Here is a 12,401-nt window from a genome sequence, read left to right on the forward strand (position 1 = left end):
TCTAATGTGTATCCTGTGCTTGAATGACTGCCCCCATGGCTACACTGCAGCTTCTTTATATAAACTATAGTAGTACTTATCTGTTATCTACTGTGTATCCTGTGCTTGAATGGCTGCCCCCATGGCTACACAGCAGCTTGTTTATATAAACTATAGTAGTACTTATCTGTTATCTACTGTGTATCCTGTGCTTGAATAGCTGCCCCCATGGCTACACAGCAGCTTGTTTATATAAACTATAGTAGAGTTTCTGAAGTAAACACACCAGTTAGCCCAGTACGGGGCACCAGTACATTATATTCTCTTTCCATTAAAACACTTTCATTCTTTGCTGTTACTGTTCCTTTAATAGGGACGACTGCCCTGGGTGCAGGAGACTGTAGGGCAAGATGGCGGCAGTCAACATTTTATATCAGTCTTGCCAACCCTGACGACAAAGAATCTTTCTCCCCTTCACTTTTTGGATTCTCCATGCCCATATCCTTTTACTCTGGTTAGAACAGCGCCATCCAATGGTCACATCCAGTATTAATGGCTTTTGTGCTATTGTTTAGTGAATTCTTGGGAATATGGAGCTTCTTTCTAAAGAAAAGTCCTATTCAGTGGCCATTATTCCCCACTGATTATCCTAGAGCAGCGATCCCCAACCTTTTGAACCCGTGAGCAACATACAGAAGTTGGAGAGCAACACAAGCATGAAAAATGTTCTTGGGGTGCCAAATAAGTGCTGTGATTGGCCATTTGGTAGCCCCTATGGGAATGTCAACCTAAATTGAGACTCTGTTTGGCAGTACATCTGGTTTTTATACAACTAAAACTTGCCTACAAGCCTGGAATTCAAAAATAAGCTCCTGCTGTGAGGTCACTGGGAGCAACAGCCAAGGGGTTGAGCTACTGGTTGGGGACCACTGTCCTAGAGGGAGTAACTCATCGATAACACATATCCTTGCCTTTACCCGGCACACTCCTTGTAAGTACGGACACATCTCATGACTGAGGAGAACTATAGAGAAACACTTTCAGACGCCCTTGTTGAAGTGGTGAGAAGTAATACTAAAGAACATGTGATCACTTAGTGACCATCTCATGGACGTCTCACCCACTCCCCGCTCTCTCTTTGGCCTTTTTCTTTAGTAATTGCTGCTACACTTTTGGAGCCTATAATATTTGTAGGTCACTGAACAGACACAGACTTCTCATTTATAATGTACAACTGTAATATAGAAAGGAAAAAAATAAAAAAGACTATTTATATATTTTCCGTAAGAATATTTCATTGAGCTGCGTATAATTTAAAGGAGAAAAAAAAAAAAGAGGCTTGTTCCAAATGTTTCGCCCATCGGTTTTGTTTTTTTATTTTTCCTTGTAAAGTGTGTACAGTTACTGTCGCAGGGCATTGAAGCCTTCTCAAGTGTAATCTGACGAAAGGGATATATTGTTAATAAAATATACCAAAAATTCACCTTTTGTTCGGCTGCTGGATTATTATGTTTTTGTTTTATAGGGCGTGTTTATTTAGTTAGGTTAAAGGATAAGTAAACTTTAAAAATAAGTGAATGTAAAATTGATGAGGGTGCTATTCTAAGCACTTTTGCAATGTACATTCATTATTTATTTAATTCCGATATATTAAAGGATACATGTACTGTTAACATGAATGAATTTTGTCACAACAGCGCCACCTGCTGATCATTTTCCCACCAGTCTGACCACCAAGTAGTCAAGGAAGTTGTCAGGAGAAAGAAAGAGGCTGCTCTTATGTTCTTCTGCTTAGGAAAAAAATTAGAAACCTTTCTCAAATCTTTCCTAAGCAGAAGAACATCAGAGCAGCCTCTTTCTTTCTCCTGACAACTTCCTTGACTACTTGGTGGTCAGACTGGTGGGAAACTGACCAGCAGGTGGCGCTGTTGTAACAGAATTCATTCATATTAACAGTACATGTATCCTTTAATATCTTGGAATTAAATAAATAATGAATGTACTTTGCAAAAGTGCTTAGAATAGTGCCTATGAGTAAGTGCCCACCTCAGGCACAAAACGCGTCAGGCTTACATATGTCCTAATAAAGATTTTTGAATAAAGATCTTTGGCTACTTCTTTACTACAGGAAGACCTCTTTTACATTTGAATGTTCTTCATAGAATAGTAGCCTCGTCAATTTTACATTCTTTTATTTTTAAGGTTTTCTTATCCTTTAAGCAGACGTATGCGCACTGAAGAAGCAGGTACCCCAACCTGTCCCTTCAACTGTACCGTATTGTAGATATGGCCCTGTATATAGTAGTGACGTGTGGGTCAGAAATAAATGGAACCACGTCCAACCAGCCCATCTCTGATGTCCTGAAGGGGGAGGGGCAGGCACACACCTATAAATATAGGCAGAAGAGACACGTGCCTAAGGCACAACACTGGGTTAGGACTGGGCACATAGCTCTTGCCTGGTTATCCTAGTCCAGGCCCTCAAGTCCCTACAGTATTCCTGCTCCTCTCCACTCCCTAATCTGTCTGCCCCCACACCAGTTGTATTAACGTATCTGCCCATGCAGACTCGTGTGTTGGGTGGAGTGAGTTTGCCGGCCAGGTTGCCTAGGGCTGGCTACCAGTGGAGACACAGTAAGGATGCGGCGGGGAATGTTGATGAAAGAGCTGTAGCTCTTTCTAGCTTTCAAGATAGAAGCTGTTTTTAAATATAATGGATTTGATACAACAGCTGTTTATTTCAGCCAACTGGCTGCAGTCTGCTGAAAATTAAATTAGTGAGAAAAGGCAAATCTTGTGATGCTGCTCAGAAATAGCCAGAGAAAGGTCAGATGGCTGCTCCCTGCTTCACTAACTTCTTTTCCTAAGCAGAGCAACATCAAGGAGTTCCTTTTCTCAATAAATACATTTTTTGGCTGCCTGCAGCTGGCTGAAAATCAATTTCTTGAAAAAAGGAAGGTACTCCCATAGATGTTATTTTTAAAAGTCCTTGATCTGTAAATCCAGACCAGCATCCCACCATTTTCCTCATCATTTTTCATTATCGTCCAGGTCAGGATCCAAAAATGAGTTCCCATACTGTTTAGGATGGATCCACACGTCACTCACTTTTATTACGCCTCCTTAGAAAACTTGGTGCAGAACTGATTCTAGAGCATTGGCTGCAGATGAAAAGCAGCTCCACAACACGAGATACTCCCGGACAGACGTCCATTCACAGAGCTTTTTTGGCCGACTTCTCACTGCTGCCAATTCCAAAGTGACAAATTGGACTTTATAAAGGAGCCGTAGATTGTGTCTCTCTTACATGTTACTTCGGAATCTCCTTAGAAGATTAGTGACCTATTCCAATATTCTCTACGTTGTGAAACAGATGCACAAAACAGGTGAATGTTAATTTACAATTATATGGAGCTAAAAAGGATAATGCAAAATACAGGAGTAGTAGATGTCTCTTTAATACAGGGGTCCCCAAACTTTTTTTACTCATGAGCCACATTGAAATGTAAAAAAAGAGTTGGGGAGCAACACAAGCATGAAAAACATTCCAGGCAGTGCCATAAAAGGGATGTGATTGGCTATTTGGTAGCCCCTATGTGGACTGACAGGAGGTTCTGTTTGACAGTCTGGTTTTTATACAACTAAAACTTGCCTCCAAGTCTGGAATTGAAAAATAAGCACCTGCTTTGAGGCCACTGGGAGCAACATCCAAGGGGTTGGAGAGCAACATGTTACTCATGAGCCACTGGTTGGGGATCACTAGTTTAATACAATACACACAAACAAAAATATATAATACTCTTCAGATAATGAACATTTTATTCTGCAAAATTCACATTACTACTTCACACGGGATATGCAATTCCTCCAATGGTGGCCTGTAGCTAAGTGCTTCTTGTTAATTAACGTTACTGAATTGGAGCTTCATGAACCGGCCCCGTTTATATCTCTTGCTGGTTTAAATTCCTTTACTCTTTGTCCCCAGCACAAAAACAGTAAGGCTGGTCTATTCCTACTACTTCTCTGTCTGTAATATTTCATCTCCACTGTTTATTCTTTGGCTTCAAGCTTCAAGTAAAAATAATGCAAAACACTTCCTAGGGGTGTCCTATTATCCTATCCGTCAGTTCTATCACATGCTCTGACATCACAGAAGGGGCAGGGCACGGTGGTGCTACAGGCCTATAGAAAGTGACTGTAGGTGTAAGCGGGACATTGTCAGGTCACAGGTGGGGCTGCAAAGGTTTTGTGGAATTCAGTCTAAACCCACCCAGTTTGGCCATCAAATCACTCGTGCCCTCTAATATTCAGCTATTAAAAGTTAAGTTAACCTTAAAAATAAGTGAATATAAAATTGATTAGGGTTCTATTCTAAGCACTTTTGCAATGTACATTCATTATTTATTTATTTTTAATTCCAAGATATTAAAGGATACATGTACTGTTAATATGAATGAATTTTGTTACAACAGCGCCACCTGCTGGTCATTTTCCCCCCAGTTTGACCACCAAGTAGTCAAGGAAGTTGTCAGGAGAAAGAAAGAGGCTGCTCTGATGTTCTTCTGCTTAAGAAAACAATTAGAAACCTTTCTCAAATCTTTCCTAAGCAGAAGAACATCAGAGCAGCCTCTTTCTTTCTCCTGACAACTTCCTTGACTACTTGGTGGTCAGACTGGTGGGAAAATGACCAGCAGGTGGCGCTGTTGTAACAAAATTGATTCCTGTTAACAGTACATGTATCCTTTATTATCTTGCAATTAAAATAAAAATAATTAATGTAAATTGCAAAAGTGCTTAAAATAGCACCCTCCTTAATTTTGCATTCACTTATTTTTAAGGTTTACTTGTACTTAAAGGCCATCTATTATAGAAGCAATACATGGATATGCAAAACTACAAAAACTTCTATTAAAAATTCCTCCAATTCTATTGCTTTATATAATCCAAAATTCTATACTGCAAAATCCCTGCCCCAGCAGAGCTTACATTCTAAATTTCCTGCAATAAACACCCAGGTCTGTTTCATCAGGAGTTGAACTGCAGGCATAGCTAGCCACACACTCTCCTTGGTAGCCTTGTCCGTTTCAGCTGATGCAGTGTTTTGGGTCCCAGAACAAATACTCTGGATCCCATGAGGGAAGTATATGAAGATCCAGCAGGAGAGGATGATGATGCCATTGCCTGACGGATTGATATTGGCCATACACAAACCAATAAGCTGCCGAGCAATTAGGGTTGCCACCTGGCCTGGCCGTTAAAAATAATGGTTGATCCCAATGTTATTAATCGGGAAAAAAGATAGATATATAGGAAGGCCGGTATTATTTTCCAGAAAAGGTGGCAACCCGTGTGATTCCTTATCCCATACATAATTATGTGTATAAATTAAGCTTTATTTTACCCTTAATGCTGTGCTTCCGTGTAATCCCTCCCTCTCAATATAACGCCAATAAATGTAACAAATGTCCTGATGTGTATTTCTCTTTGGCTAATATCTGTGACCAGGGCTGTTTTTAGGTCCGAGGGTAGGGAGGGTTTAAAAGAAAAAAAAATTAAGCACCCCGAGGGCTGCCCCCAAAATTGCGCCACCCTAGGCACAGGCAGAAATACGGCCCTACCTTTGACTCAAAGAAAGATATGCGGGGTAAATGGCAAAAAAGTGCAAAGATTGCGTAGCATTTCCTACTTTACGTTGCTTGGGCACCACTATCCCCCACTATCATGGCTGCACTCATGTCACTCCAGGTTTAAACTAGGGGTGCCCAAATAACACCTGCCTATGATGTTCCAGTCTTGGTGACCAGAAAAGTAAACAACCCCCCATCCCTAAATAAGCTCAGTAGAGTTTAGGGATTTTGTTCTCTGTTTATCAGAAGGTTTCGAAGTGCAGTAAATCCTTGTGCCGGTGGCTTAGTCATCTGTAGAGGAACTGATGATCATTTTGGAATCACCGTTGTCTGGATCTCTGTTTGCGGCAGATAGCTCTCACTCATTAGGATTTCGGAAGCATCTTCTGGAGTGCCGCAATAGTCCCTTTTGAAGAACTCCAAATAGATGCTTGATTGAGTCTGATTGATGGGATCCTCAAAGGCTTGATATGAAGGGCCAGTACATTTTAGATCATCCAGGGAGCTGCCAAAATTGACGCAGTCCTTCGCTTCACGCCAGCAATTCGACTCTTTCTCGCTCTCCTTCTTCAGGGCGTTGCTCAGTTCCTGCTGATTCATTATTTCAATTTTTTGAGTGACGCAGTTTTTTGGCACCATCACTTTTTCTTCATCTTTCTGGAAAGAGAGATTCATGAGTGTTCGTGCTATAGTGTGTACATTAGATTATATGGATGCGTTCTTATCTAATATAGTAGTGCTGTCTGTATAGGCCGCCATGCCAATACTCAACATACGTATCTAACAAGCCGAGCTCACAGATACCTTACAAAAAGCACCTTTCTTTTGTTCCATTTATGATGCAACTAGTGATGTGTGGATGAGCCTTGGGACCCACGAGTTGGGTTGGTGTGGGCTGAAATGTGGATACACATGGTGGATTTGGGTGTGGGTCAAACTATTCCTGCAGTACCTTGTAAAACCGCTATTAGTGTATTGTGCCAATAATCCCTCCACCCTTAGCTAGCTGAACTTGCACATGAGCAGCTGAGCGGCACTTGCAAAGGGACGTTATTGGGAGAATGCCAGGCATGCCCACTTGCTCTGTCTCCACTCGTGCTCTGCTAAATGCCTCCGCTCCGACTCCACCGATCTACAGGTGCAGGTTTTGGTTTTGAGTGTTGATTATTTCTCAACCAATACATCATGAGTTGGAACTTATTTCTCTGCATGCTCCACCCCTTTTCATGGCACTGTGGCCTGCCCACTGGCACCGGCTCATGATAAGACTCCCGTCTGTCCCCTCTGATCAGAAACCTATGCCCTGAAAACACCTCTGTATAGCGCCTTAGCAGTTACACCATATGCCCAGGTCATATGACTCAAACATAAGCGCATTTGTCCCTACTGCACATTCAGTAGCCCCATCCCTGAAACCAGTCTTTCCTACAGAAATGCAGAAATGTATTGTTACAGTATAATGTACGGCTTTGAATGCAATACCTTATGGGTTGAAAAAGAGAGGACATTACTCTTATTTGGATCAGGTATATCTGGATAACACGTGTTCTTTATCCTAAAAGAAAGGAAAGAAGAAACAAGTTGGACGTTGAACTTCATTTCATACCCAGACGCGTTTCGCACACATTCTGTTGTTGTTGGCTACAGGCTGGTTCTCTACCCAACTTATAGCTGGTTTCAGACAAAGCAACTATAGCAACATACCTCCCAACATTTTGGAAGTAAAAAGAGGGACAAAAAAATTTTTTCCCCATGTAGCGCAGCAATTTTTTGACCACACCCCTTTCTGTGGCCACACCCCCTAATAACCATGTTTGTTTTACAAAATTTGGCAGGTTATGAAAGTTTGAAAATATTTCTCCTTATCTAAACTGTGTTTTTGTGTCTCAAAATTGTTACAAAGTATCTTATTTGCACCTGTTAGCTGTTCTGGGCTCTCTGCTAAAAGCCAATTAAGTGAGAAACTTTGTTTCTTTTTCTCTCTGTTCAGTGCAGAGAAAAGAGGGACTTTCCAGTACAAATGAGGGACTGCGAGTTGAGCTGTCAAAAGAGGGACTGTCCCTCCGAAAAAGGGACAGTTGGGAGGTATGTGCAACACTTACCACCCCTCCAATGCTTGAAAACAAAAAAAGCAAAATTTATATAGCACTGGCACTCCTCCTGCCAACCCCCCACCCCCACAGACTATAGGAAGGGGCATCAGAGGAGATAATCATGTAGTCTCATTCAACAATCAATGAGAAAGTTACATGAAAGGCAAAACATTCTCCTCTGACGCCACAGAGAGCAGAAATATTTCCGTATGCCATGTCCTAATACCTGTACTAGAGTGTACCTGGTACCAGTACCTACCATTGCCTCTTCCAGCACCCCAGGAGCAGCAGCTGTAGCAACATGATGGACACAATAATCACCGGCAGGGCTATGGCAATAATCACTGCTTCTGCTGTAAGACATAAAGGGGACTGAATTAGCACTTGCACTGGAGCCATTCTATCATGAGGATGTATCTAACTACGAGTGCATCACCAGCTGTCACCCCCCCATATTTTTATCTTGTCCCCAACCTCTTCCCAGGCGTTAGAAAGGTATTTATCTGCCAGTTTTCACCTGTGGCGTTCACATGGAAACTGCCTGAATGCTTTGTACTTACTGTCTGGCTGAGTTGTGACTTTAGTAAATACAAGAGGACTTTCTCCACCGCCAGTTGAGGCCACCATAGCGATTTCATACTTTGTGTTTGGTTTCAAGGCGTTTATAGAAAAGCTCTTCTTTTCAGTATCATTGATAGAAATCATACACACGCTCTTCCCGTCTGCAAAACAAATGCAAGGAGCTCAAATGCTAATTACTAATTATAGCGCTATTATCTCATGGAAGGATGCCGGCAGGGTGGAACTGGTGTTCTTTTGTTAAATACAGAGGCTTCAGTCCAGGGCTGGAACTAGAGGTACGCAGAAGAGGCACAAGTGGGGTACTAGGCACATACCTATTTTGTCTGCCCAATCCTAGTTTAGGCCCTTGAGCAGGGTCAGACTGGGCCATTGGGATACTGGGAAAACACCTGGCAAACATTTGGCTTATCCCGGATATTTTGCGACTCATTGCCGGACTTTGGGTGCCCCACCCCAGGCGCAAGTAGGTTAGAATTCAACTGGGATGGGGGCTCCTGAGGTAGTAGCCCCGGTGGGCCCAGAGACCCCAGTCCGACATTGCCCATTTGCACAAGCCACGCGCTGCTTCCTCCTTTGTTGTCATTGCATTTGAAGTGGCCAGCCAGGTTGCCTAGTGTTGCTGGCCATCTTAGCCCGGCACTGCTTCAGTCTAAGCCTCCTTTTTGTGTGTAACATTTCTGCCTCCCTCAGATCCTAACAAGGTTACAGATACTGTATATAGAAACATAGCAAGTCTTCTCCTAACTCGCTTATGCCATGTAGGAACAGCAGGCACTCACAGATCCCAAACATAAGTGTAGTAAAAGAACTGCAAACTTTATTTTATGCAAATATAACACATAAGATAGCCTTATGCGTTTCGGGCATTAATTATGATTAAGTGCCTAGTGCACAAAATGAGTAAGGCTATATTATGTGTTATGCTTGCATGAAATAAAGTTTGCAATTTTTCTATGCAAATACTCTTGCCCACATACTGTATAGAACTGGCTGGTAATGGTATGAATGGACTTTGTCCACCTGGGAATGCATTTAACTGGGTCTCTCCTTCACTGTCGACCCTTTCTCTATAACAGGGGTGTCCAAACTGCGGCCCGAGGGCCACATGCGGCCCAGGATGCATATGAATGCGGCCCAGTTTGAAACGCTTGGTTCCCGAGGAAATAGGAGGAGGGGGGGTTCTGCCCATTGCCCAGTTAGTAATAATAATATAATAATAAGTCTATTTAATATCCAGGTGTCCCATATTCCAGTGTATAGCTCCATCTGGTTATCCAACTGGCATTTTAGTTCTTTTCTGTATATTTCCTTTACTTTTACAAATCAAACGTGTTTTTGTGTATGTCATGTGTGGCCCCAGACAATTTAATCTTTTTCCAATGTGGCCCGGCGAGCCAAAAGTTTGGACACCCCTGCTCTATAAGAACATACCAAACAACACTGTTCATGATGTAGCCATTTGTGGCCATGATACCACTGAAGGGAGTCAGCCTATACAACCTACACAAAGTCTCCCATCGGTAATTTTCAGGCCACACACCACCTGGCATCTGAGGTGACCCGCATGTTGTGCAAAATTGCAGCCCACCAATGATTATGTGTGCATTGTGGGTCATCCACAACCTCGCCCTCTCTTGTAGGTCCAATGCAGGGTCCAGTAGAGGTGGCATCCAAGGCAAGCGCCCCATCCTTGGTTGCCTCTCAGTGAAGTTACAAGTGGGCTGGGGGGATGCTGAGGAGCAGGTTGCAAAGCAGTGCAGCCTGGGAGTGTTTGCAATGTGTGATGCATGCAATGCACAATGGTGATGGGGAGCATTGCATTAAGTGCGAATCACACTGCCAGTTTCATTTTATATAAAGCCAAACTGGAGTAGGTCCCTCTGCCATTCCCTAGGCATGGGCCTCTTCTGCCTTCTGTCTACTTCTTGGCCTAGGACACCTTAATTCCTCTAAGTCACTACACAGTCTCAGAGGTCTTTGCCCTCTATAGTTATGCCATTGACTGAAATAAGAACCTTCCACACTGTGCAGTTCCCATGACATTAATTCCATTAATCATAATGCAATATGTGCTCTAACACTCTATTTTACACTTCCCACTGCTTTAACATATACATGTCCTCCTTGTTACACTTAGAAACACACACACTCACAAATCTACAGTCTTTCACTTTCTGTTTCCTACAATTTTCTTGAGGCCAAATGTGCAATTATTATTCTTTGTTCCAAAGTAAGAGTTGAGTGCAAGTAGGAACCCGTCCACCCCCTCCCAGTCTGGTTTGGAATGAGAGTTTGCCATAGGCACATTCAGGCCGTTGCTTCTTGGGAAAGACTTACGTGATGTGCAGCTGAAGATCAGAAATGAGGATACGACTGTGTTACCTGTAAGAGTGAGTTCAGTTGAACCTTTCATCCCACAGGTTCCTTCAGGGCTTTTTAAGTAAATTCTGTAGTGAGTAATAAATCCTTCTTGGCAGACATCACGGTGATACGGATCCCACGTCAGGTGCACCATGTCTGCTTTGATTCCGTCGATCGTTATAGTCATCGTCATGGAACACGCTACAGCAACAAGAAAATACTGCAGTATCAGCACACAGACTATAGCATGGACTATTTCTTACTATTGTTACTTCTCAAGCCAGACATAAGGTCCATTTATTATAACCCTGGACAGAAGTGATCATGCCGTTCGCACCCGCTCTTCAAGGTTCTTCTTAGCTGACATGAGAATCTATTGCTATACAGGTATAGGATCTATTATCCGTAATGCTTATGTTGCCACCAATGTGGATTCAAGGAAATCATTTCTAAACATTTGATTTACTTAAAATGGACTCTTTGGGCAACATCCATCACATAATTTAAATCTTTTTGGATAATGGTTTTCCGGATAAGAAATCCAATACCCCAACCATTTGTTCCAAGGTTATCTGGGACACTAAATCATCTTATAACCTAAATCCCCTAAATGAAATGTGTCATTTGATATATTTTTACACATTGGATTGTTCATTACCCTGTTCCTTTATATATCCAGACTTCTTTTCCAGAAAATGTTCCCCTTCTTCGTTTGATCCAAAAATCCTGAAGGTATATCTCACGCCTGGATGAAAGGCACCTGCAGACAAAAGACATAACAATTTACATCACTTAGATTTGGGTTGATTCTTGTCAACTCAACTGAAGAATCCAGCTTCCTAAGAGCTAGAGAGCTAAGTTACAGCTGGTATTAAGTGAATAGGCATTGTAAACCATTGCAGCTAATCACCAAGTAGGGTTGGGTAATGAGTTCCTATGGTTTTGTAAACCTGGTCCAAACTTCCAAACTTTGTGCCATTGGTTACATTATTTACTTCTCTAAGGTGGTCTCCATGGCAGGTCGTTGAGGCTTTTTCATTATCTCCTGCTCTGTGTAGAATTCCTAGTTTAGGTCATTAGGTGCATGTTTTGTTGTCTAGTCTGAAGAATATCATTAATGAACTGTGTGAATAGGGTGGGGCATGGGGTTGTTGTTGTTCAAAAACAGAAAAAGGATTGAATCACATCATTTGGGTGAGAAGTCAGTAGGAGATATGGGAAAAGAGGATGCCTAGTATTGATGAAGGGTTAGGGTCTCTAAAGAAGGTTGTTTGTATGAATTTACAAGAACACACAAGTCTTAGACCCTAAGAGTTTACAGAAATGAAAGCTCACTGTTATATACTCATTAATGTTGTATCTTTTTTGTTTCAAATAAGATGTTAATAATATGTTATATTATGTTGAATAAATTAATAAAGAGCAACTTGCACCCCAACCCAGCTTTAAAACAAGTTAGGATTGTAAGTTGCCGGTATCTGGAAGATAACCTGCTTCTTGCTATTGACCCGCTTACCAGATTTTATGACATCACTAGCAACACTGGAATTGAATTTCTTCCACTGAAGATCACAATGTTGAGATTTAGGAAAGTTGCACCATTCCACAACGTATCCATGATAATTAGCAGGGTGAGGCTTCCATGATACGTAAATGCCCCCATCTTTGCCATTTACTCTTCCTTCTTGCCAGTTGTCATGAATTTCTAGGAAAATGACATAAACTCTCATCTCACGAATAACAGGGCTGAGCGTGCAGG

General features: G+C 42.0%; 1 protein-coding gene across 3 annotated transcripts in view; it reads right to left on the bottom strand.

Annotated features, from left to right (window-relative positions):
• Positions 1-4,758: 4,758 nt before the first annotated feature.
• Positions 4,759-12,401, bottom strand: part of LOC108718407 (oncostatin-M-specific receptor subunit beta) — a 28,660-nt gene continuing 21,017 nt past the window's right edge. For 2 of the 3 annotated variants that reach the window (XM_018266312.2, XM_018266316.2), the window contains exons 12-18: positions 12,159-12,347; positions 11,301-11,402; positions 10,664-10,843; positions 8,260-8,421; positions 7,959-8,052; positions 7,089-7,161; positions 4,759-6,263 (exon numbers count right to left, since the gene is read on the bottom strand). In XM_018266312.2, coding sequence (XP_018121801.1) covers positions 5,916-6,263; positions 7,089-7,161; positions 7,959-8,052; positions 8,260-8,421; positions 10,664-10,843; positions 11,301-11,402; positions 12,159-12,347 — 1,148 coding nt within the window. In that variant the 3' untranslated portion in view covers positions 4,759-5,915. The remainder of the gene's footprint in view (positions 6,264-7,088; positions 7,162-7,958; positions 8,053-8,259; positions 8,422-10,663; positions 10,844-11,300; positions 11,403-12,158; positions 12,348-12,401) is intronic. The other variant, XM_041569539.1, reaches the window with a different exon arrangement.

Source organism: Xenopus laevis, chromosome 1L, assembly GCF_017654675.1.
Source record: "Xenopus laevis strain J_2021 chromosome 1L, Xenopus_laevis_v10.1, whole genome shotgun sequence".
Taxonomy (NCBI): domain Eukaryota; kingdom Metazoa; phylum Chordata; class Amphibia; order Anura; family Pipidae; genus Xenopus; species Xenopus laevis.